Here is a 26,508-nt window from a genome sequence, read left to right on the forward strand (position 1 = left end):
GAGACATAATTTCTATACTAACAATGCTAGACATTTCATGGCTTCCGATACAAGTACCATGGTGGTGCCTAGAAGGGGCAGCAATAGCACCTCCTCAGGCCATGGAGAGTAATGCCACCTGAGTTTTCTTCTCTAAAAAGTTAGTGGATTCTGACATTAACATCCCATTCCTCTTCACTCAGGGACTGGAAACTCATTAACTCTTGGAGCTAAATGAAAACATCTGGTCCAAGGTGCATTTTTTTCTGATACTTTTTGCATTTATGCTTTCTGATATTTGAACTTCTAGTCAAATACAGTTGACATCATTTTGGTTTTAAGAACAAGTGGTTTATAATGTAACAACTTCTTTACCATTTCTTTTTATTGTGGTTACTGTATCCCCTTAAAGCCACTGGGCATGATTCTACATCTATCCAAAACAATTTTCAAACATTGGAACTATGTTATTTTCACCTTCTATCTTAGATGGGGTGGTCCTACTGGTTCTGAAAATAATTTAATTTTCTACATAGGAATAGGAAAATTCAAGCTTTCAGGCTTTTGTTTGGCCTCAGAGGAGAGGTTTTCTGGTATTTTTTATTTTCTTCTAATTTTGCTTATTGTAAAATCAAGAGTGAAACAATATTATAAAAAATGTTTAGGAAAATAACTCACATATCAAAATTATTGATTTGTATTATTTTATTCTAGTTTTAAGTGCAATTTCTCATTTTTTCTATTTATGATTTGTTTCTAAATTTTATTATAAGTTATTAGGTAGTCTTGATAAGTCTGATTTCATGATAAATGGTTTCTTGATAAATGGCTTTATAATCATCCATTGAATTGATTCATGGTAATTTACATGACTATTTCTGTATTTTTGGATACTGGCATTGGTCCTAACATTTCACATTATTTATGGATAATGTTGAAATAAACATATTCTTAAAGATGTTTTTTTTTTCTTTTTAATTATTTTCTTAAGATAGATTCTTAGGATGGAAACTTCTGAGTGAAAGAGTCTGAACTTTTGTCTAGCTCTTGTGAATATTTGGTATTGGTTCCAAACATAGCAATCAAAACTCTTCATCATTCTGCTTTGGGTTGAAGCTCTAACTGTAGTAATCGGACCATTGGCAGGGCCTTGTTTCTAGATGACAATAACCTCATGAAAACTTAATCAGGAGTGGTATTCAGGCACACAGGCAATGGCGGCATGGGCTTTAGCAATATCTGTCTAAAGACAACCTGTTTTCACTTAAATTTAAAAGAATGTGTAAATAGATAACAGACATCTCAGAATTTCAGAATGCAGATGAGGCAGGAGTTTGCATTTAATGCGGGATATATTAAATCAGAATTTGAATCTGTGAATGTGGTAAGTGGAGAGTGCCAGGGACTTATACGTAGGTTCCAGAGTGTTATGGAGAAAGCGGGAAAGAATCATGTTGAATTATATGTCATGTTAAACTTAGGCAAAGTTCCCTGGAAGGGAAGAAGATGGCATGAAAAATAACTGTAAGAAATCTAAAGAAAATCAAGAGTTTGGAACAAAGAGGTGGGAAAAAAGGCTGAGAATACTGAACATTAAAGAAAATAAAAGTTGAATTCATAACAGGAAACAAGATATTTTCTTTAGGACTGGAGTTAGACAATGCTTGTTTATTAATTTATGTTGTGGTAATTTTTGGAATTCTGGACCAAGTCCCATATCTCAAACCTCCGCAAATTATTTTCCCCATCAAGTTGTATTTTTCCCCTTTGAAGTAGTCCATTTGTGCAAAACAAAATCGAGTTAATTTATTCTCTTCTTCTTACTAGTAGCTGTTAGTAATCTTCAATTATAATCACACAGGTGATTAAAATTTAGAATCATTTTCAAAGGTCCTACATTGGAGTGCAGTAGCATTGAGCAAATAGAAATGACAGGCTGGTGGAGGGTTTTCAGATGAGTCAGCACCCATCATTACCTGCTATGTGTGTAGCATAAATTGGCATCTGCAAAACCTACAAGGTTGTAATTCTACTTTAGTGTTCCTTACACAGAGAGAGTTTATGTAGACGCCATGTGTGGAATTACAATTCTATAATCAAGATGTTTTAAATTTCACTGATAGGACATAGAATTCTTTATGTGGAAACTAGTAAGGAATTATAATTTCATAATTTAGATTTTGAAATTTTATATAAGAGATGCCGTTGAATCCTGGATCCAAGCATTAGTTTTTTTTTACTCTCTCTAGTATCTCACTCTTACTATTTCCTTGGTGGTCCAGCACCTATTCCAGGGGCATTAATCTTTGGGCAGAGGGTGGAGTGGGCATGAAGGGAGGTGCTTCAAGTAGTACACATATATTGATTTATTGAAAACTATTCAAACCTTCATAAACACACAAATAAGTGTAATATTCTCCACTCCAGTTCCCTCAACCTCTGTACTCCTACCATAGATGTTACTCTGCAACTTGAGTTTTTCTTCTGTTTTGCCATTTGTTTTTTTTTTTGTTTTTTGTATTACAGTTGACATTCAATATTATATTAGTTTCAAGTGTACTGCATAGTGGTTAGACAATTATATAACTTGTGAAGTGATCCCCCCAATAAATCTAGTATCCACTTGGCACCGTACATATTTATTACAATATTATTATCTTTATTCCCTCTACTGTACTTTACAACCCCATGACTATTTTGTAACTACCAGTTTGTACTTCTTAATCCTTTCATCTCATTCACCCAACCCTCTAACACCCTCCCATCTGGCAACTGTCATTATGTTCTCTGTTTCTGTTAGGTGTTTCCAATTGTTCATTTATTTATTTTGTTTTTTTTTTTTAGATTCCACCTATAAGTGAAATCAAATACTGTTTATTTTTCTCTTCTGACTTATTTCACTTAGCATAATACTTTTTAGATCCATACATGGTGTCACAAATGGTAAGATTTCATTCTTTTTATGGCCGAGTAATAGTCCATTTACATATGTACCACATCTTTATCCAATTGTCTAATGTTGGACACTTAGATTGCTTCCATATATTGGCTATTGTATATGAAATATCCTTCTTTGTCTTTTATAGCCTTTGTTTTAAAGTCTATTTTGTTTGATATAAGTAATGCTACCCCAGCTTTTTAAAAATTTTCATTTTCATGAAATATCTTTTTCTATCTCTTTACTTTTTGTCTGTGTACGCCTTTCAATCTGAAGTGGTTTCTTGTAGACAGCACATGTAAGGATTTTGTTTTCTTCTCCATTCCCCACCCTATGTCTTTTGATTGGAGCATTTTATCTATTTACATTTAAAGTAATTATTGATAAGTACATAGTTATTGCCATTTTATTATTCATATTTTTTTTCTTCTTTTTCTTCTTAAAAACCCTCTAACATTTCTTTTAATACTGGTTTGGTGCTGATGAGCTCCTTTAGCTTTTTCTTGTCTGAGATGTAACTTGAGTTTTTAAATATATCATCTAGATTTTTCATTATTTGTTAGTTTATATTAGATTTAACTTGTTCTTTTTTTTAACTTTTTTTTAAAAAAACTTTTCTTTGGAAATTTAGACTTTTCAGAAGGGTTACAAAGATAATACGAAGAATTCCAATATACTTTTTACTCAGATTCTGTAAAAGTTGATATTTTACCATAGCTGCATTATCATTCATCCTTTCCCTCTTCCTCTCTTTATAGATGGTATGGGTTATTTATTTATTTTTTTATTCTGAAAGTTATACTACATTACCATTAATATTAATTTTGTAGCTAAAGTTGTCCTGGATTTGTCCTAGTGTGAGCCTGTTCAAGCTGGCTCTTCTGTTCTTTTGACATATTACCATCATTTTTGAGCATCTTTGTACTTTTTGGCACCATAAGACATTTTAGGTTCGTATTATACCTCTCCTTCCCCTGCTGTAGTACTGCAATTAGCTCTTTCTCCAAAGAACCCTGGTTCCTTTTATTGAATAATGCTATACCTTATTTTTAAAAACGACTTTGTTAACCTCTGCATTATGGCCATATCTTACAGGTTTCAAAATTTAAAACTATCAGTGTTCCTTATTTTTGAATAGTTTATGAATTCCATTTTAATTTTTTCTTCAACTCAAGAATTAGTTTTAAAGGGTATTTTAAAAATCTGTAAGTACATAGGTTTTTTTGGGAGGGGGGTTCAAATATCCTTTTATTATTGTTCTATATCTTTTATTATTTTTCCGGGACGAGTGATCAGAAAATGTAGCCCGTGTTAAATCCACTCTTTGAAATCTGTTGTGAATTTTCTTGTGGCTTAATGTTTTAAACATTGGAAAAACAATCTCTGATAAGGATAGGTTTTGTTACAGTAATCTTTTGATTAAATTATTTAAATCATCTATATCTTTCTTTTTCTCCTTGATTCCTCAGTTGCTGAGAGCAGTACATTAGACTGTCTTACAGTATCTATGGCTATGTCCATGTTCCTTGTATTTCTGCTAGTTTTTGTTGTATATGATTCTGAGTTGTTACATTTGGGTCACATATATCATTTTGTTTAAATGAACCTTTTATTAACATAAAGTATCCTTCTGTTTCAGTTAACACTTTCTAATAATTTTGTTTCCATTTTATCTAATATTAACCCATATTTGCTTTCTTTTGGTTAATTTTTATCACTATATATTTTGATACTGTTTTATTTTCAGTAGTGCTGTTTTGATTTTGGTTTGTCTTTTATAAATGGCACATAACTAGATTTTTGACTCAGTCTAAGTGCTTCTATATTTTAATAGGAAATTTACCTAGTTCACATTTATTGTGACATCTGCTATAGTTTAACTTAACTCTGCCTTCTTTTATGTTTTATATTTTTTTCTTTGGTCACTGTTTGTGCTCATTTGGTTTTTGTTTATTTTGCTCTGCTTTATTTTTCCTTTCCCTCCCTTTGCGAGATTGGTTGTGATTTTTCTTTTTTCAAACAAGGTGTTTTATATTTTTCATTTCAATACTTTGAAAATTATTTGTCCTCTTATATACCTTCATATAGTGTCTTTACATTTTAAATAAACATATCTAAACTTGAAATTTTCTTAAAAGTGTAAAGTTAATCAGTTTCTATATAATCTTAACAATAAGTCAAATTCTTAGTATGCTTTTATTTTTCTTTCTTGCAAGTTCCATTTTTTTGATTTTTTTTTTACCTAGGATTTATTTACAATATTTTACAATATTTTATCACACCCTACATAAATAATTTTTTAGACTAAATTATAAGGTTTATTATTTTCTTTGCTTACCACTCTGTTTTCCATATCATCTCTATTTATCTATTGGCTCATTTGCTGGATTATATTTCAGAGTCTTTTAGAAGTAAACTTTTGAAGGTTTTGTATCTTTAAATGTGTCTTTATTTTTTGCTTCCACCTCTGTATTTGTGTAAATAGATAAAGAAATGTCTCAAAAATAATTTCCCTCAGAATTTATTGCTTATTTGACTTCCCGAATCTGTGTTGTTAATGAGAAGTCTGATACAGATATGATTACTGAACTTTTATAAATTACACATTTTTACCTTGGATAGCTTTTAGGGTTTTTTTATTTTTATTTAACCTTTAACAATTCCCACAATATGTCCATCTATGGACTTGTCTTTTTATACTTCTGCATACTCAGCAATTGGAGGGCACTTCTAACTTGTTTATTTCATATGAGATCTATCTTTAAATAGATTCAGACTCAACTACTTCTTGTATCTTCTACTGCTATGATGCTGGTCCAAGCCACCATCATGTCCCACCTGGATTATTGCAGTAGCCCTCCCACTGGTCCACTAGTCTCCTTGCTTCCATGCTTTGCCCTCTAAAACGATTCCACCCTTGCCTCTTTGTAGCAGCCAGAGCAGTCTTTTAAAAACTATCTACAAAACATTCTCCATTTCACTCAGAGAAAGAACCAGTCTTTACAATGTTCTGCAGAATCTTGCATAATATAGCTTTCTAATTCTTTCTCTGACCTCCCTTCCTCTTCTCTCACTCCTTACTAGGCACACAGGCCTCCTTACTATTCTTCTTCGGATTTCAGCAAAATACTGATATGTGTTCTTAGCCTACAGCCTGATTCTGTCTGTGTCTTTGATTCTATCTGTGGTGTAAGTTGAAGGGACCAAAACCTCAGGCTTATATACAGGTAGGGTCTGTGTGCAGTGGGGCTGCCTGCTACCTGAAGCTATCTTATAATTCTCACCCCTCTACGTTACATTGCAGAGCTGTGCTGCAAACCAGTCAACCTTAAAGGCAGGCAAAGTGGTACTTTACAGAAAAAGTGGACTTTGTAATTGCCTTAGAACTAGCTTCAAATCCTGGTTCTTTCACTTAGTAACTATCTGATTAAATAGTAGCTAGCTGTCTGATTGTTCGTTTTACATTCATCCAATTTTTGAGTGTCATACCCTGTTTTAAGACTTGGGAATATATCAGGGAACAAAACTAATAAATATCTCTGCCCTTAAGTGGCTTGGATTCTGTTGGAAGAGCTTTCATTTTAGCGATAAGTTATTTATAGTCTCTGGACTTCAGCGTTCTCATCTATAAAATGAGTCTATAACATCATCATCTACTTAATATGAACGCTATAGAAATAGAATAGTCACAATACCTGGCACATGGAAGGAAGTTCTCAGGGCATTTTATTTCCCTCCATCCTATTTTTCCATACAACACTTCTTTCTAACACTTATTATAGCGCTCTGGAAACTAACTCAGTGTCTGGTACATAGCACACAACAAATAAATTGAATTCAATAAATTGGATTGAGTGCAAACGTCTAGGTAATTTACCAAGGATATTGCAAATACTTTCATTGGAAGGTGCTGGCATTCTCAGTAGTGGGTTCCACTGTCCTCCATCTGTGAAAATTATATAGGATTTTTATTAGGGTGAGAGAGGGAGATTTTAGAAATTTTTAAGCACTTCTGTTACCTTTGAAATCTCTTCTGAGTTCTAAACTGAAAGCTTGATCACTCCTATAGCATTTTTTCTGATTGTCTTTCTGAGCATCAAGACCACGTCACCATTTCACCTGGTCCCAAGTGCATGTTGTTTTCAATGACTTATTTTTTTTAACATTATCAATAGTATACATTCTGAAATTTATAAGAAAATGGAAGAAAGCACAGATTCTAGTTTAAAAAAAAAAAAGGCATGTCGTTGAATTACCTGTCACCAGAGGGGCCTGTTATGTCCCTGGAATCATGATGGTAAAAGATCTCAGGTGGCTGGAGAAATCCTTCGAAAAACCCAACTCTGCAAGTGATGATATAATATGGAATTGAAATTTTGTGCTAAGTAATGTTTTGAAATCAGGTGCCACGTTACCACTATGTTTCTAAATTGGCAGTCATTGGGCAGCCTTCCATATGTCTCCAGTTTATATCTTAACTGCTGGCTGGGAACACATCAAGAGTTACAGCTTCAAATTGTTATTATGTGCTGCTTGTCACACTGTGGTTATGACAAGTACTTTCATTACTTTGCAAAGCTTACAACTTTTCTTTTAAATTACCTTTTTGAGTTCACATTTCTCTTATGTATAATCTACTTTAAGATTAAATTTGGTTAGCCCCTTCATAGTTCAGAATTTAAACTAGTTAAAATTTATATTTGAGATAATACAGGCCTTGTTAATTTTGACTTCAAGAAATCTTCAGAGATTTTGTAGGGGCGTTAACAATAAATTTCAAAAACAATTTTTGTAATAATATATAATATTTTCATGAATAAAAATATGGCACTTCCAAGATATTTCAAAAAAGGGTCTAGTTTAGTCTAGTGCCTGGAATTTAGAAGTCATTTTTTTAACCATAGACCTTATAAAAGTAGCTCAGAGTTTGGACTGGATGGGAGACTCTTGTCTGTGTGCCCATTGTAGATAAATGTAGATGTTGTCCTGGGTCTGCACACCTACCTGTAAGAGACTGTTCTGCTCTCCTCTTTTAGGCAACCTGCCATACATATTGCCCTGTCCACTAGGTCTACTGGTAGCGGTTCTCAAAACTGGCAGAGTTAAAGGAATCACCTGTGTAGCTTTAAAAAATTCACATTTTCAAACTCTAGCCACAAAGAATCTGAATTGGTAGATCAAGGAGATAATGATCTTGAGTATAGGACCCCTTCTTCTGGCTCTCCTCCTGTCCTTAACACAGTTTGCTGACCTCAGCACACCAGTTCACTCATGATATGCCACATATGGAATGACACTTAAAACAGTAGCAGAACAATGTGGATAGATTAGGAGAAGAAAGAGGGCACACAGAGGCCACTACCATAGTTGGAGGTGAAGTAGAGACTTTTTAAGAACACCCATTGCTGAGCAGGTGACAAAAAGCATCTCCATCTCTTCCTGTTATAGTCTACGGACTATCAAGCCAGTTTCTGCCTTGAAATATTTTCTTCTTTCCCCATGCTTATCATGTGACTCTGTATGTTTCTGATGGTGATAGTGTGCATGTGTGTGTGTGTGTTTAGGAGTTTGCTCTCTCTCTTTCTTCAGTTTATTGTAACCAAATAAATAGAAAATAAGAGAGAAAGATATAAACAAAGATAGAGATAGGAACTCTTCTGGCAAAATTTAAGACAGAAAAATGACATTTAAGAGAAAACAAGAGAACACATCTTGAAGATGTGAAGCAGTTCCTGATGGATGGAGAATAACAGTATCTTTTTTTTCTTAGATCTTCCAAAGATACGCTGATTACTTAGTACATTTGTATCTCACTTTCCTGAGCAAATGACTTTATTTATAAAGACTGATAACATCATCATTGAAGATAGTCAATCATTAAAAAGTGTTTCTTACTAAGAAACTCCCTGTTGTTCATCCAAAATTAAACCAAGGAAGTACTGAATAATTAACATTTATTCAACAAATATTAATTGATGAGGATGCTAGCCTCATGGAATTTATAGCCTGATAAGGACACAGATAAGTAAAATGACACCACTAAATGTATAGTACTATGCTGGGGAGGTACAGAAGAAGGGGAGCACCAGAAGAGAGTGATTTACCCAATCGTAGGGAGTGAGGGAAGCCTTCAAGAGGAAGTGAGACTGCAACTTATATTCCTCTGAGTGAAAAGGGGCTAACCAAAAATGGCCAAGAAATTGAATGTGCCAAGGCTTGGGTTGCAGAAAGCATGGCCCCATATCTGAAGAACTAAGAGTGGTCCTACATGGCTAGAATCCTAAATGACTAAAGCTGGCAAGAGACAAGGGTGAAGAGTTAAGTAGAGACCAGATCATAAAGGATCTGCTGCATCATATATTGGAATTTGAAAGTTACATTGGGTGACCTATTTCATATATAGGTTTTATATTTAAATTTCTTTGTCCTTTTATCACAGATATCACAGTAACATAAGAAGTATTGCCATTCTGTTTGTCACAAATCAGTAAGAACTTTCAAAGTAGGTATGCGTGTAGAAAAGGGTTAACATAGAAGGCTTCTATCCACAGTAAATCTTACTTGCAGGGTTGGTCCTTGACTGACTTCTGGGAACTTGGCTGATAAACAGTTTCCTATAATGATATAAAACTTTATCTAACAGAAAAAAGTGACTCATTGTGTCTAGACTACAATATGGTTTATGCTAAAAACCTACTTTCCTTTGAGACTGGAATTTTGATACATAGTAGGCAGAGGGTGAGTATGTGACCAGCCCCAATGACAATGTCTAGAGCTTCCTAGGCAGAAATATAACACACACGTTCCTGCATTTTCATAGCTGGAGGAAGAGTGTGCTTTGTGCGACCCATCATGAGAGGGAGAGAACATAGGAAAGCTACACATGAAACCTTTGAGACTCCACCTATCTTGTCCCCTTATGACCCTCTGTATATCCTTACTACACTTCTGTGATAAATCTTAGTTATGAGTACAATTATATGTTAAGTCCTATGAAACCTGCCAGCGAATCTCCTAACACAGAAGTCTTGACAATCCCCAATACACATGCTATAAATATTCACCTGTAAGTATTTATTAAATGAGTAAAAAAAAAAAAATGACCTATCACAAGATGAAAGTATTAGTATCCTTATTTTGTATTTGTATATTTTTTAAAATCAAAACTTGTCTAACTCACTTTGAGTTCCAACTGTGTTTCTCAAATTCTTAAACTTTTGACTTTTACCTTCAAATGACAGAAATGTGTTTGCTTTCTGGAGAGTCAAAAGAAAGAGCTACTAGTTTTAAGGGCAATATCAAATCAGGAGCTCTGGAAAGCATTTCAATAATGGCAAGGGTCCTTAGAATGTTTATAGTGTCCCAAGGTGACTCTTTTTATCTTTTACCAGGTAAGGACTTACTTGATTGTGCAGCTCCTGATGTACTAAAGTCAACCACACTGTTGTTGACACACTGCATCCTAATGCAGACAGCCTCACTTATCACATTAAAAATTCATTAGTATTTATGGAATCATTGCCATGGACTACATACTTTTTTATAATTTATATTGAGAACTTCTTCTTAAGGCTTACTTTCAAATGATTTATTTTTAAACAAGTCAAAGAAATTTCTGACTTTTTAATGAACTTCAGATCCTGCCTGAAGGAGCTTATAGCCAACCAGGAAATCCTTGGATTTGTTATAGATTTCATCTTCATTTTTGTAAATTCCTTGGAGCTCTGTTCTTTCTTATGAAGTAACTAGTAGTGGTGTGACCTCACTGGGCAGTACTCCTTGGACAAGTTATATTATTCTTTCCTATCATCTTTGTCTCCCTCTGGACTAAGGTTGGGTTGTAAGAATGATGGGTTTACTGGCCTCTGCTTTCTATTTGGCCTTGTAGCCCTTCATAGTAGCCTTTTCTGAGACTCATCAGATAATGCATGCTACTTCTTAAGCATGGCTAGGCTTGGTTTTCATCTTTATTTCTTGTCTAATTGGAGAGAATTTACAGTTCATAAATGAACTTTAATATAGAAGGTCCCTGGAGCTGTTAGTATTCAGCAATTGTGATTTCCTGATAACGTGCAGTTTCACAGGGTAATTTTCTTCAGTGGCTATTTACGTCATTTCGGCTCCTGTTTTATTGCCTTTCCATCCTATGTTGTTCTCTTTTCTCCTTTCTTTCACTTATGACATCATAAGATTCCCTTAGCTGGCCATAAACACTTATTTTGATACTTATTGCACTTACAGAATGAAGTCTTAGGTTTCTTGTTCAGAATTTTCAAAGAAAATGAAAATTTTATTATATTTCTCTGGTTGCAATAATTTTATGGAAATGTTTTTTATTTATGCAGGCCTAGATTCTTTTTGTTTGGTTTGCACTGCTGAATGTTTTGTTCATTTGACTTGGTTTTGTCTTTCTGGACCAATAGCTTTAATGGAAAGTATGTTTTTTATTGCTAATGTAACTCTACTTTGAATCAGTTAATCGCTAACAAAAGTTCAGTTCTAATCAAAGTGTAAGTTATCCATGTAGGCCCTTATATTTAGAGGCCTGCTTAATGAAGAATGTGAGTGCTGTGCAATTTGCTGGTGTTTGTTATGTCCTTAGGTTTAGAAGAAATTTTCCTGAAATTGTTAGTAGTAACTATCATAACCTGATAGTCTGATTTTTTTCTTCTCAAAGACATGGTTATTGCATCATTTACATTGCGGCTTTGCTGTTTTCTATTCTAGATTTCCAGAGAGATGGTCATTCAGAGCCTACACATCTGTTTTGTATTTTGACCCTTGGATGAGAATATTCATTCAGGCCAAAAGAGTTAAAACAAAACACCTATGTTATTGCCTCTACAGACCCAGGTAGCTCATCTTCCTTCAATTATCTTCATAGAGTTTTTATTTATAAAATCAGTATGCCCTCCTCCTCAGAATTATCCAAGTGATTTGGTAGTAAGATTTTTACAATTCAATAGTAATATTTTACAATTTGATAGTAAGATTTTTACTATTGTAAATAAAATTCAAATTGCATTGTGGAAGGTTTGCTAAAGAGTAATCAAGTGTAACAATTCTTTGGTCATAATAGCAAAACACTGCATTGAACTCTCTTAGATAATCACCCCAAGTAAGAATCTGTTTTTTAATTTTAGTGAATCTTAGATGCATTGCCTATGATAGGATCCATTAAAAAAAATCACAGTCTGCCTATATTTTTTGTTCACTCAGTATATTTGAACTGAGTGAACAAAATCATGCAGTTATATGTGTGTATATGTAGTTATGTATAGAATGAACAGATTTATTTCAATACACATTTGGTTCATTTATATTTTATTTATCTTTTATATTTTAGCATAATATTTATTACAACAATAAATCTGGTTAACATTTGTCACCATACATACTTATAAAATTTTTTTCTTTTGATGAGAACTTTTAAGAACTACTCTATTAGCAACTTTCAAATATGCAATTTGACTGTAGTTACTATGCTATACATTATATCCTCATAACTTAGTTATTTTATACCTGGAAGTTTGTACCAGCATAAACTTTTTTAAAACTGAGATTTGTATATTATAAAGCTTATCTTGACCAACTATACATGCAATCAGAACAATCATTCTTTGTGGGGGGGTGCATTTCTAAGTGGCCATTCATTAATCCACCAATCATTTATCAAAGACTTTTGAGAGCTTAAGGTTGTGCTAGGTACAAAGCATAAAAAAGATAAAAAAATTCGTTCTAGTTTTGAGAAGCTTAATATCTACTGGGAGAACCATTTAATACTTGTACATTGTCTATATGTCAACCTTTTTACATGCAATATTTTGTCTGATTTTTGCAATGAGGTTATGTTTTACCATCACCATTTTAGAGATAAGGAAATGTCACAACAGGATAAGGGCTCAAATCTTCTGGCTTCAAATTCTTTACCAATTCAAATTCCATGCTCCTTCCGTATACCACACTAACTTTTTATAGTAGACCTACATTTGTTGTGTTGTCTTATTTTCATGAAAAAAGTAGTTGCTATCTTGGGGCCTGCAATCATTCTTATAAATGTTATAAATGATACTGCAAATTATATTTTGAAAAATGAAGTATATCAAGCCTGAGATTTTCTCTATAAATATGCCTGTTTGTTCCCTAATTAATAGCAATGTGATGCTTCTTATTCATCAGTCTCATTCTTCTGGGAAGTATCAAGGGTCTTGTGGATCAATCAGTATAGCTGATCTTTTCAAATGAGATTATTCTTCTGTTAGTGAGTTGGGATAAAAAAATGGTTCACGATGTTAGAAAATGTGGATTCATCTCTATTTTCTGAGGGAATTATGGTAAATTGAATGTCATTTACCTAAATTACTTATATCAAGTGAAGGCTGTTTCCCATTCTAGTATGTTTTTTAATTTACTTTCCAAAGTGATATTCTTAGATACATATTACCAGGAAGTAGATATAATGTAAATGTTAATTTTGTTTCATAAATTATTTAAAGAGGCTTGAATCTTTACCAAGTTTCATATGGGGCTCTGATAAACTGTTAAATCTGATACTTTGTATTTACGGTATGACAGATTTAATCTTTCACGGTTTATCCCTCAGGCTTACTTCTCTCTTCATTTGCCATATTGTAGCATATAATTTCCCTCACAGGTTCTCTGGTGGCAAAAGTTTTGTGTAGGAAATATTACAAGTTCCCTCCAAGTTATCTCACCACTAGTGGGATAACCTTTATTTCTCTTCTAAAAGGCACTATAGCTCTACTGGCTGCATCAGAACAAATTAAGAGCTAGGAACAGCCCTATTGACAAGGCATTTAAAAGGATTAAAAAGTGATTAGAACTCTGTGCATTGGCCACTTGGGCTGCAATAAACTTCTAGAAATGAACCTTGAAGTATCTATAAGAACACGTGACTAACTTCAGAGTCAGTTATTTTCGTTTTTTTAGCAAACAGAAAAAAAGGACTAGATTTTAATGATGTGGTAGACTTAAAATTGCTTTAGCTACTTTAATGTCTCTAATAAGTTCAGAAGAGAACTAGAGAGGAATTTTTGGTGCCATGTCATTGGTTTCCTTCCTTGACCATATTCTGTTCAGTATTTTTATTAGAAACTCAGATAAAAAAACAATCATGTTTGAATTCATGGTTGACCCTGAACTAGGAGGAATATTTTATATAAGGCATAACAGAAAGAAGTCAGTGTCGAAGTCCAAAAGATAAATGTAATATAGATAGTGTGTGGACCTAAATTTAGATTAAAAATTCTATTGTGTAAATATAAACTTGATAGTGTTTTACATGAAAAAAAGAAGCCAAATGTGTTAATTCACCACATGCTTAGTATAAGCTGATAGTGTGACAGGGTTGCTAAAAATGTGAGTTGAATAAAATGGCAATAGCACCAACAAACCATATCCTGCTTACATCATGTCTTGGGGGCTATGTTCATATGGGGATGCTTTAAAAGGGATGTGGATTCACCAACTCACAAGAAATTAACTATATGAACTAGAAGGGGGTCATTGTGGAATTGAGCATCATTCCATGGAAGAGAGAAGATTTAGGACCTGAGGGAAAGTGTGAAAGGCTGATATATGATAGTTGGTATTCCAGAAGGAAGAATTTCAATGGCTAGCTAGAAGTAGAAGACAGAGCAAGCTCAGCATGGGAATGTTAGGATATTTTTGCAAGGAAAAGAGAAACGGATTACCTTTTCCATTGGTGTTTAGTATAAGGATATTCAGAGAAGTCAAGTAGCAGGGAGCCATCACAGCCACCTCACTGTCACCTTTGACTCAGTTTTTCCATGAATAAGATGTTTTGGAGAACTGAAACAACAGCCCAGTGTTGCTCAAGATACATCTGGGTTCTACTGAGATGTCTTTGCTAAGTATACCTAGCACTTGTTCCTCTGAGAATGGATTTTCCACCATCAAATTTAAAACTTTTCTATTAGACAGAATTTGAGGACAAGACACATCAGAGGGGTTCGATTACTCACATAGCTTCTTTTGGTTGAAGACCAGTTCGTCTCTGGCCCAGTTTCCAGACTTAATGTCTAGTGTGTCTAGGATGGCACATTTAGTTTCCCCAGACATACGTGGCCTGAGGTATAGTAACTCAGGGAGGGCATGAGTGTGGCATGAGATTAAGGTAAGTTCATGCTCTTCAGCAGTGGAAGGCCCTCCCATCCAAAATGAGGACAAATGTGCCCTTGGAAGAGTCTAGATTGTTAAAGGCTTTATTACTTTGAGAAGAATTTCAGCTAAGTGATTTCTAAAGTCTCTTTCAACCTAAAGATTTTATAAGTTTGTAATTCTTGGAGTCTTACATATTGTGTATCTATATAATACAGACAAGTTAATATATGGCTATGTTACTAGATCTTAGTCAACAGACATTACTGATCTTAGGCTTTGAATTCTTGAACTTTAGTAAAGAAATAGATTTTAGATTTATACAGACCTTAAATTTCTGCACATTAGGATTAAAGATGGAAGTAAAACAGTCACCTTTGAAAGCTCTTTAAGGTAGACAGAGCCAAAGTGTTTATTTAAAGATCACAATTCTTCATTAACACTTTTTTGCCATAGACCCATAAGACTGAAAGGAGCCCAGATGGTATGGAATTGGAGCCACGCTGCTTTCATCGGAGCATCACAATCCTTAACTTATTTAGAGACACTGAATTTATGATTGGCTGTTGAATACTCTGCAACACTGTGCGCCTGGGACAGTCTTTTCATTTCTTAGGGATGCTCCGCACCCTCTCACATGCCACCCACCGAGATAGACTAATAATGCTTTAAAACTGGCTCTTCTATAAACTATGCATATTATGTATTTCTTCATAAATTTGTGTAATCTTAAAATATTTCATCTTTCAATACAGGGTAGTAGTTGAAAGCAAAATTTGGATCAGCATTTCGATTTTGTCATATTTCACCACTTACTAGTCTGGATCTTTGGCAATTAACTTAAGCCTGATACCTGTCTATTGTGTATTAGGAATTCTTCTGCCCCTTAGGGTTTTTGTGAGGAATAAAACAAAAGTATTTTTTATTTTAGAAATAGACTCATAGGTATGGAGGAGAAAAAAGTGTTTGCCAGATTAAGAAGTACAAATTGGTAGTTAAGAAATAGTCGAGAGGATAAAAAGTACAACATAGAGAATATAGTCAATAATATTGAATAACTATATGTAGTGCCAGATGGCTACTAGACTATTTGAGGGAATCACTTCAAATATTTTATAAATGTCTAAACCACTATGCTGTACAGCTGAAACTAAAATAAAATAATATTGAATGTCAACTGTAATTGAAAAATTTTTTTAAATATGTTTTATTTTAAACATAAAAATGTGCAGCACAGTTCCTGATGTGATTTTAAATAAACAGTAGTTGTCACCGTACAAATGAATAATAACAAGTGGATGGAATGATCGCTTTGTGCGAGGGAATCTTATGGGAATTTAGGATTGAGCACAAGCAACAACAAAAAATGCCTGCCCTCATGAAGCTTGCATTCTAGTGGGGGACAGACGATAAGTTAAAAAAAGGTAATTTCTAAGTGTGATGAAAAAAATCAAAGTAGGTAGTAAATAGAGACACATGGGTGGGAGGGTTGGATGACAATTTTAGAGATGAAATCAAGGAAAGAAGTTACTTCTAAACAAGTAACTTTCGAGCAGAGAACTGAATAAATACTGAGAGAGTGAATGTATTATCTGTGACTGTGGGCTCTGTCCCTGCATAACAAATCACCCCACAATTTAGTGGCTTAATGGTAACTATATATTCTCTCTCAAAGTCAGAAATTTGAGAGCGGCTCTATTTGGTGCTTTTGTTTTGGGATCTCTCGTGAATTTGCTGAGAGATTTTTGGTTAGGGTTGCTTATGTTTTGATGGGAGCTAGAGGACACATTTCCAAGACAATTGACTTATGGATGGCAGGTTGGTTCCTCTCTACAAGGGCTACTGCACAGGACTACCTGAGCATTTTCATGGCACAGAGACTGGCTTCCACCAATTCAAGAGAACAAAGTAGAAATTGCAATTTTATAGAACTTAACCTCAAAAAATTACATACCATCACTTCCACCATATTATTTTGGCCATAGAGGCCAACCTGGATTTAATGTGAGAGATCGTTACACAAACGTATGAATACTGGGAGGTAAGAACCATTAGGGGACATCTAGTTGGGTGGATACCACCATGAGTCATGCAATAATTTTATGGAAAGATGTTTCCGAGAAGAGAAGAGAGTAAGTGTAAAATCAAGGTGAAAATAGTAATATAGCTAGAGTACAGTAATTGGGAAGAGATGAGGTAGATTGGATAAATTTCGTAGGAACTTGAGCAATATGGCAAGAAGAGGTGGTTATATTGAGAATGTAGAGATTTTTGAGAGAAGTGACAGTACTTAATTTACGTTTTTAAAAGATTACTCTGGCAGCTGAGTGAAGAATTTACTTTATGGAGCAAAAAGGGAGAAAAAGAGATTAGGTAGGCTAACATTACTGCATTCTAGGTGAGAAATCATTGTGGCTTGAGCTAGAGTGGTAGTTGTGGAGGTGATGAGAAGTGTTCAAATTATAGATACATTGTAAAAATAGAACCTGCAAGGCCTGCTGATGGATTGGATGTGGAGCGAAGAGAAAATGAGGAGTCATGAAAGCCTTCTAAATTTTTTTCCTGAGCAAAAACTTAGAAATGATAGGGGAGTTCTCTCTACTTGCTCTGGACAGACCGAGTCTGAGGCGTCTATTTGACCTCCAGGTCTAACTATCAACATTACACTAGCAGGAAAATTCTCGATCATGCCTCATTACATGTTTTAATGAATAATTAAGGACTGTAACTATTTTACAATATGACAAAATCAGGTAAAATGATAATTTTAAAAAGAAAATAATCATGATTGTGAACACTGCAATATACTTATGATTCATAACTGTGGGATAATTTTTTCTGCATAAATAAAAGTTCACAAAAGTTTTTCTTTAATTGTAGTCTTTTTTCAACTAAAAAGTTTAAATATTATATTTGAAATTAGCCAAAGTGCTTTGAACAAATTTTGTAAGTCTGAATGTTAAATGCCAATGAAAGTTTAAATTTCTGCAGGTGTTTCTGATCAAAACGGTCACTTGAAATGCTGTATTATGCTGTACTCCTGCAACATAAAACCTTCAAAATTACTCAGCTTTTTTCATATTTTTATTTCTCTTGAGGGGGAGTTCTATTTTGCTCTTAAAATTGTAAAATTAATAAACATTCAGATAATACCAAGTTAGATATTGGGAAAAAATCAAATAACTAAAAGCCTCTTTTACTACTTGTTATTACAGTATGTGCTCTAGCAATTCGTGATTTCCCCAAAAGGGACCTCTGCTAGGAGTTTTATAAAAACTCTTCTTGATTGTCTACTGCGCGCGCGCGCGCGCGCACACACACACACACACACACACACACACACACAGAGTTCTTTAAAACGTAAAATTATATGCAATGTTCTTTTCTTTCTTTGTTTTTTAATGCCTGCAGCACTCAATATTCCTAGGTGGTCTCCCATCCAAGTGCTAACCAGGCCTGACCCTGCTTAGCTTCCGAGATTAGACGAGATCGGGTTGTGTTCAGGGTGATATGGCCGTAGACTCACAATGTTCTTTTCATTTATAAAAATTACGTCTTGGAGATCTTTCTCTGTCATTGTTAAATATATTATATAGTACTCTATGGTTTATTTAACTATTTTTTTATTGACGTATAGTTAGAGTTTAAAGGGTTTTTATTGTTATGCTAAGCAAATGCTTGGACATCATTGGACATCTGTAAATTTATGCTTATATGTGATTATTTTTATAGGACATATTATAGAAGTAAATTTCTGGGTCAGAAGATAGGTATACCATTAATTTTTATGAGTGCTGTTAATTTACCTTCCAAGAACTAGAAACTAATTTATTCTTACATTGAGGGCCCTTTTGTCTGGTTCCAAATCCGTACTTGCTATTAACAGTATTTTCTTTTTCATTTTTACCATTCTAAGGAGGAAAAATTTTACATTGTTTAAATTTTCATTTCCTTCAATACTTTTCACTGATCTTATGTTTTTTGAGCTCTTATAGAAGAAAATATTGAATAAATTATTTTATATAGAAAGTATGTATAAGCAAAATATTTCGTTGTAGTTTCACTGATGGAAGAAAAGGAGGTAGAAGGTAAAGTGAGTGAGGAAGAGTAAAGACTTAAAATGTAGACATGGCAGAGTTTAAAGAGAAGACAGAAATAATCTGGAAGCAGAGGTTGCAGCCTAAAAGCAGAAGTAAAGTAAATACCAAATTTAGCAGAGTTGGGTTTAGAAAAAATTCTAGCCACTAAGGAACTGGAGCCGCAGTCCTAGAGGGGCACCATTCTCTTGTCCTTTAGTTACAAGGACTGAGGATCAGACAGAGTGGGTGGATTCTCTTCCTTTTCTCCAGTGAATATGTGACTCTGGCGCTCAAAGGCATTTTTGTATTCAAGAATCCACGAGTAGAAAAACAATAGAGGTGTCAGGCTGATGGAGGCTTTCTTTATGAGAATGGGGAGATTCATTACACTGGATTTATAAAAGTGTATATATTTCTTAGCTTTCTATAATTGTTATGAACAATCGTAAAATTTAAATTGGAAAGATATGCAGATCATCTGACATGTGCAGGTCATCTGGGACAGGTTATCTCAATGATGCGGACTACAAAGATAACACCATTTTTGTTCTTTATTGTTTAAAATTAAGCACTAATGCAGAGTTGGCACCTTTATTCCACCTGTACTTTCATATGGTTGTAAACACAGTCTGTAAAAATGTTTGAGAATATTTAGTTCATATCATGTTTGAAGGATTTCTTCATTGTTCAGTTTATCCTTGATTTTATTTTGAATTTTAAAAAAGATTTGCTTTAAAATAAATGATTCAAGACAGATTAATTATGTAATCAATATGTGATTTAAAAAAAAAACAAGTGATAATTCCAGTACATAAGACCAAATGCTTTCTACTTTTTAAAACTTAAATTTTGCTGTTGTCTAAGTATAATAAAGACTAATTTGGAACATATCTAGACTATGACTTATAAGACTTATGTTCAGTATAAAAGAAAATCAAGAAACAAACTGAATTAGTTTACCTTAGATTTTTATGGGTGTTCCTTTTCCATGGTTAACTGTATAAGCTTATGGGAAAATGAACATTAAAGTTAGCAATAAAGACACAGAGTTAGTTATTATAACTTGAATTATTCATTAAACCTCGAAGTAGACTAATATAGGATGACTTAGTTTTTTTATTGACTTTTAGTTGCTTTTTAACATTAAGCCTTTTCATGTAGGTAACTGGGAAAACTTTTACAAATCATTCAGATTCTTAAAAGAAAAGAGATTTATCTGGCTACTCATTTCATTTCCTCATTTCTATCACAGTTTTTTCCTCTAAACACACATCGAGAGAGTAAGTACTTAATATGTGATGATAATAACACATTTTAAGTACTCACTCCAAACCAGCATTGTTCTTAGCTGCACTGACATCTTTAATTCTCATAACAACCTTGTGAGGTAGATACTGTTGTTATGATCCAGATATAATTTCCTTATAGATAAAGAAATGGAATCATGGAAAATGAGTAGTTTTCCCAGGATTACACTAGTATGAAGGAGCACACCTAGACCTTTACCAAGACAAATGGGCTCCAGGCAGTCCAGCAATTAATGCTCAATCACAAAGGTGTTCCGTCTTGAGTATGTCTGTATTACTTCTGTCGAGAAAATGGAAGAGAGTTTTAAACAAACTATAAACAGACTCCATCCAAGAAACATTTAAATTATGTGTGCCCAGTTTATAGAATGAAGAATTTGCATTCCTGTGTACATTGTTTAAAAGTCAGAACATGTCAAGGCAATATTAGATCAAGCTATCATTTAAGAGCCATTACTATTAGCATAGATTCCAGGGGTTGGCAAACCTTTTCTGTAAAGGGCCTGATAGTAAATATCTGGCTACATTCAGTCTCTTTTGCATATTCTTATTTTTTCTTTACATATATTTTTTATAATTTTTTTTAAATTGCAGAAAACATTCTTAGATTTTAAGCTGTACCAAAACAAGCTGCTAGCCCATCTGTTGTTGCCTATCCCTGGCATAGACTCTTTGGAGCATATAGATTTAGATTCTCCCTTCTGCTTGAGCAGACACCCCTTTTTACATGTCTTAAGACATTTTTGGCTTCCAGAGATGACCTACAGGTCACCTACCTCTCGCTAAAAATGTGATACCTTTCTAAACTTGAAGATTTCAGAGAATGGTGAGCTCCTGAGTCTATAATAGAGACGTGAAGCAAAAGTTATAGAATGAGGTGTACCAAAGATTTGAGTATTCTCAAACCAAACATTGATCTGGAAGTTTTCTCCCTGTGATGACTTAAATCAACGTTTAAAATCCTGGGTTCCAGGAATCCTCTATAACAGGTACACATAGTTTCAATTCCATTCAGAGAACCTCTGTTCTACAGAGCTTTTCTCTCCTGCACTTTGCTCATTTTGAGTTTATGGATATATGTACACATTTTTTTTTCTATTCTTTGACCTAGAGTACCTTTGCTTGAACTAAAGCAATGGTGATAAAGTAGAAAATATGTTTTAGTGGTTTAAAATGATAATAATGTGTGTTTCTGAGCATTCAGTTAGCTATAACCGAAGACTGGGAGAAGCAGTTTATCCCGTCTCAGTGATGGTCTGGATAGGAGATTACGTATATGAACCAAAACTTTGATAATGGAACAGTTGCATAGAAATTTTTCTTTTTAAGAAAACTATCCTATTTTATGTGTGTACATGAACATTTGTGTGGGCAGAGATTTTCTTCTCTCTCTTCTGAAGTTCTCTTATAAAAGCAAAATTGTCAAGTTTTATTAAAAGGTAAGGAATTTCTTCTTAGGTATAAAGCTTTCTGATTTATCAGCTAGGTGTAACTTACTCTATGAATCTTAATAATTATGTATCTCTGGGGTTTATCTTTTTTTAAAGATTATTCTTTTATACTTTAAAATGATAATCTGACTTATGTTCTTTCTTTTTTCAGAAAGTATCTGTATGTCACATCTTCTTTTAAAGGAACATTTAAAAATGAAGTTAAAAAGGCAGAAGAAGCAGTGAAGATGGGTATGTAATTACCTATGGCCTACCTCACTATCGTTTATTCATACTACAAACATGAATTGTGTACTTACTCTGAGATATACACTGCTCTAGGCATCGTAAGAATGACCACAATTCATCAAATGTAGTTCCTACTTCTAAAGAACTACATAACACATTTTTCTCATCTCATCTCTAGTTATAATGTTATTTATTCTAAGTAAGATCCAAATTCTAAGTACACACTTGGAACTGGATTGACATCTTTTATAAACCCTTGTTGTCATTGATGCTGAGTTAGATCATTTTGGAGACTAGCGTTGCATTTACTTTAAGAAAGAATGTTCTGTGTTCACTCCCACAGCAAGGGCAGAGTCATCCTTTCCCAGTGCTCTAGGAGTAAGGAGTAGCTCTGCATCCATTAATTTTATGGATTTTAGAGAGTTTTCCATCAGCCATTCAGCCATGACTTTTAAATTTGTATGTATATGTTTATGCCCTTTAAATCGCCATGCCTAAGAGAAAGTCTGGTATGGCTACCTAGACTTGGAATGTATAAGCTATGAAAAGAATATAGGATTTTCTATAAGTCTTTCTCACTTTTTATGGCTGTCTTTCTATCTATCTATACACACATATGTGTATACATACACACACATATATATCACTTAAAATTGCTTAAAATAATTTTATGGCATTATAGTTATCTTGCTTCTGCTTCTAGCTGAACTTATATTGAAAGAAGCACAAATCAAAGTAAACCAGCCTGACAGATCTTCCTTGTCTTCTTCTACCAAGGTATGACATACAGAGTTGGCTTCTTAAATGGCAAACATTGTCATTTGCTTTTTCCTGTACATGGTTGTCTCTTATCATTTACTCCCTAAACTCGTAAAAGCAGACAAGCCAGATTTTTAACACAGGTAAACAGAACAGATGAGTGCAGAGAAGGGAAAGGAAACTCAGCAACTGGGGGAAGCCCGAGACAGTGTAAAGATGAAAAAAACATGGGGCGAATTTGGAACAGTGGAGAAGAGAATTACAACTCATCTCTTTAAAGTGAAAAAAAAGGAAAAGGAGAAAATAGTGAAAAGTTAGCAGAAAAAACTAGCCTATCAAGTCTCTTTGAAAATATTTTTTCATATTATAGCTCCCTGTGGACCTAAATAAATGGGGACAGCAAGGAGAAGATTAATAAGCAATCTTTCTTTCTAGTGTTGAGAATTATATGCTGTAATTATGAATATTAATAACAATGCTTTCAGTCTGCAAAGCTCTTTTCTTATGAGGTTCTCCACATAGTTCATAAACATTCTCTGTAATTTTTGCAATATACCTATGAGTAAGATAGGTTTAAAAAATTATTAATTATAATGCATGATGACTAAGAGGAAAAGAGTATTGTTGCAGGACATGTAAGTTTGCTAACTTTTACCAAAAATATGATACGAAGCTTTCTACTATGGTTAATCATAACACAACATATTTGCTTGTATACAAAGGGATAAGTAAGTATTTGGAGAAAAAAAATGCTTCACTTCACCTTTTCTTTTATTCTCTTCTGCAGACTCAATATATGAATGTTTTATGTAATTTGCTCTTAAATATTCAAGAACATAACGGCCATGAATAGGGGATGAAATCAAAGGTTAGCTCATGGTAGTGTTCCAAAGCTATCCATGACTTTCCCAAAATTCTCTTACTTTTTTTCTTTTCACTTATTTTTTTTCTTTCTTCTTCTCACTTATTTTTTTAAGTTAAAGGTAGACCTACCTTGCTACTGATTTAAAGTTTAAGCTTTTAAAATTTTGTCTCTAAGTAATCAGTATCCTTGGCTTTATGTATTTGAGAGATAAGTGAAACAGACTCTTTCTAATAGGTCAGGACCTTACTTTCTTCTTGCCTTAACCTGTTACCCTCGTTGCCTCTCTGCTCTATGTTCTGAGTGCAGTGACAGGAAGGGCAGGGAAGTCTTTGACCAGTTTTCTCTTTCTCTGATGCGTACTGGTTTCTGTAACACAGAGAGGGGAGCAAAACAGAATGACCTTGGCTTTTCACCTCTTAAATTTCTCTTGGCAGTTGAGTGGTTGAGTTTGAAGTGAAATACTTACCAACCATTTATGACTTTCTTTTATTTTAAAGTCAGTGAAAATCATGTTCAGTCAGTGGTATACCCATCAAATGAGATGCCCATTTTGCACATCAGGTATATGGAACATGTTAAAAGTCTGTTTTTATTTGTGAAATAATAATGCATTATCTTTTTTTTTTTTTCTGCCTGGTTGGAACATACTAGAGATAGGGTAGTGAATGAGCCAATGTAGTAAATTAAAAGAGAATAAAGGTAGAGGAGAATGGTATTGCATTCTGAAAGGTAGAAAGCCTACGGATGGGATATCACTAAGGGAAAGTTTAGAAAGTATGAGTTAGGGGTGTCTGCAACTTGATATAAAGGAGACTCTTTGGACTACTGACACATTGTTTTGAAATTATAATTTATTTACTGAAAGAAGCCTTAGTGATTGATCACATGATTCAGCATTTTCTGTTCTCACAGACAATAGCCAGGGTCTAGGTACACTCAATGACTTCCCCAAGCCTTCACCACGTTTATGTGAAAACATTGTAACACTACAGGAAGCAGTGGCTCTTTTTCTGAAAGGCAGAGAGGATGTCGGAATTTGTGCAAGAAATGAACTGTGTGCTAGGATTTAGTTTGGCTTCTTAGCTATTGGAACTTAGTTATTTATCAAGTATTTATTATCTACTGTGGTAGAATTGCATTAGGCAATGTGACCTATCACTGTTACTGTTGCGAAACATTTGTATAATAGGATAATATAAGCTCAGCTTTCGTTAATTCAATGGTATAGTATTCTGTCCTAACCAAATGTACTTCTCCAGGATGTATTACAGAAAGCTGTGGAAGATGTGGAAGCAAAGCATAAGATTCTTAAAGAGAAACGGAGGTAAGATATAAGATTTTCTGTTTGACAGAATCCTCTACGCTATACTAAAACAAAATATGATTTCTGAGTAGGCAGATTTGGTGGTTATTGTGACAATTTCTTTTTCTCAGCCTATGACATCTTATGTATGATACTAAACATTATATGATCAAAATTACCCAACCAATGTAATCACTGTAGTTATAAAATACATATTTTCAAGTACACATATGTTTACATAATGTTAAAACTTCTGAATACAGAGCGAAAAATTAGTTCAGTGTCTGATTGGATGAAGAAGTGAACTGCCCAAGGGTTTAGCTGACAACTTAACTTTCCCTGTGTCCTTTGCCATTTAAACCCTGGAGAGTTGGTCCCAGTTTTTCTGTCTTCTTGTACTGATTAAAACTTAAGATAGAAAATGTTTCAAGTAAATTTGTCACTTATATAGCTAAAATAAAAACAGCAAGCCTGTATTGCAATATCATTCTTTACATTTGTAAGGTTGACTTGCTCTCCAGCTCAGCTGTTAAACAAGTTAAACTGAAAATAATTACTGGTCAAGTAAGATCAGACTTTGAAAACTGCAATAACTTTGAGAAACAATGTTTTAGGGCAGTATTAAGTGTTATATAACCATCATTTTCCTCAAAACAAATTTGGACCATTAAGTGTTATATAACCATCATTTTCCTCAGAACAAATTTGAAATGTTAATTATGCATTTATTAAGATAAATATTGAGTAAATTTCATAGAAATATTTGTTAAAAAGCAAAAGCCTCTTTAAAAGTTTTCAAAAAGAAAGCTGGTTGATGAGAAATCACAATGGTATGCATGAAATTTAACCAACCTATATTTTATTAATAATAATACCATTTGATGTGAACTTATTTTAATAGCAAAATGATTTTCTTAAAAAAAAATGAGGATAATCAGTATGCCACTTAATATCAGAGAGTGATTATGTCATATCCTATAACATCTTGTTTAGGGAGTCCTTACATAGTACTTTTTTGTTAAAGAGTGGGGATCTAATTATTGAGTAGACACTTTTTTTCTATCTTTATTGAAATAAAATAGACAATTAGTTGCTTGTATTTACATTGTACAATTCAATGAGTTTTTTTCAATTATAGTTGGCGTACAATAATATACCATTTTCAGTTGTACAGCATAGTGATCAGAGCTCCACATAACTTGCAATCATCCCACTAAATCTAGTACTCCTCTTCCCCTTACATATTTATTACAACATTATTAACCATCTTCCCCATGCTATACTCTATATCTCCATGTCTATTCTGCAACAATCCATTTGTACCTCTTAATCCATTTGCCTTTTTTTTTTTTGAGCCCTCCATCCCACTCCCATCTAGTAGTCCTCAAAATATTTTCTGTATCTATAGTTTATTTCTGCTTTTGTTGTTGTTGTTGATTTTGTTCTTTAGATTCCACA

At 33.7% G+C, this 26,508-nt stretch overlaps 1 protein-coding gene and 1 pseudogene across 1 annotated transcript in view; one reads left to right on the plus strand and one right to left on the minus strand.

Moving 5' to 3' along the window:
- MORC1 (MORC family CW-type zinc finger 1) overlaps positions 1–26,508 on the plus strand; it is a 157,153-nt gene that overhangs the window by 30,802 nt on the left and 99,843 nt on the right. Inside the window, exons 9-12 of the mRNA XM_011355579.2 lie at positions 11,645–11,770; positions 22,047–22,126; positions 22,827–22,900; positions 25,007–25,071. Coding sequence (XP_011353881.1) covers positions 11,645–11,770; positions 22,047–22,126; positions 22,827–22,900; positions 25,007–25,071 — 345 coding nt within the window. The remainder of the gene's footprint in view (positions 1–11,644; positions 11,771–22,046; positions 22,127–22,826; positions 22,901–25,006; positions 25,072–26,508) is intronic.
- On the minus strand, positions 18,461–18,580 carry LOC111736963 (annotated as a pseudogene).

Source organism: Pteropus vampyrus, unplaced genomic scaffold (assembly GCF_000151845.1).
Source record: "Pteropus vampyrus isolate Shadow unplaced genomic scaffold, Pvam_2.0 Scaffold1, whole genome shotgun sequence".
NCBI lineage: Eukaryota > Metazoa > Chordata > Mammalia > Chiroptera > Pteropodidae > Pteropus > Pteropus vampyrus.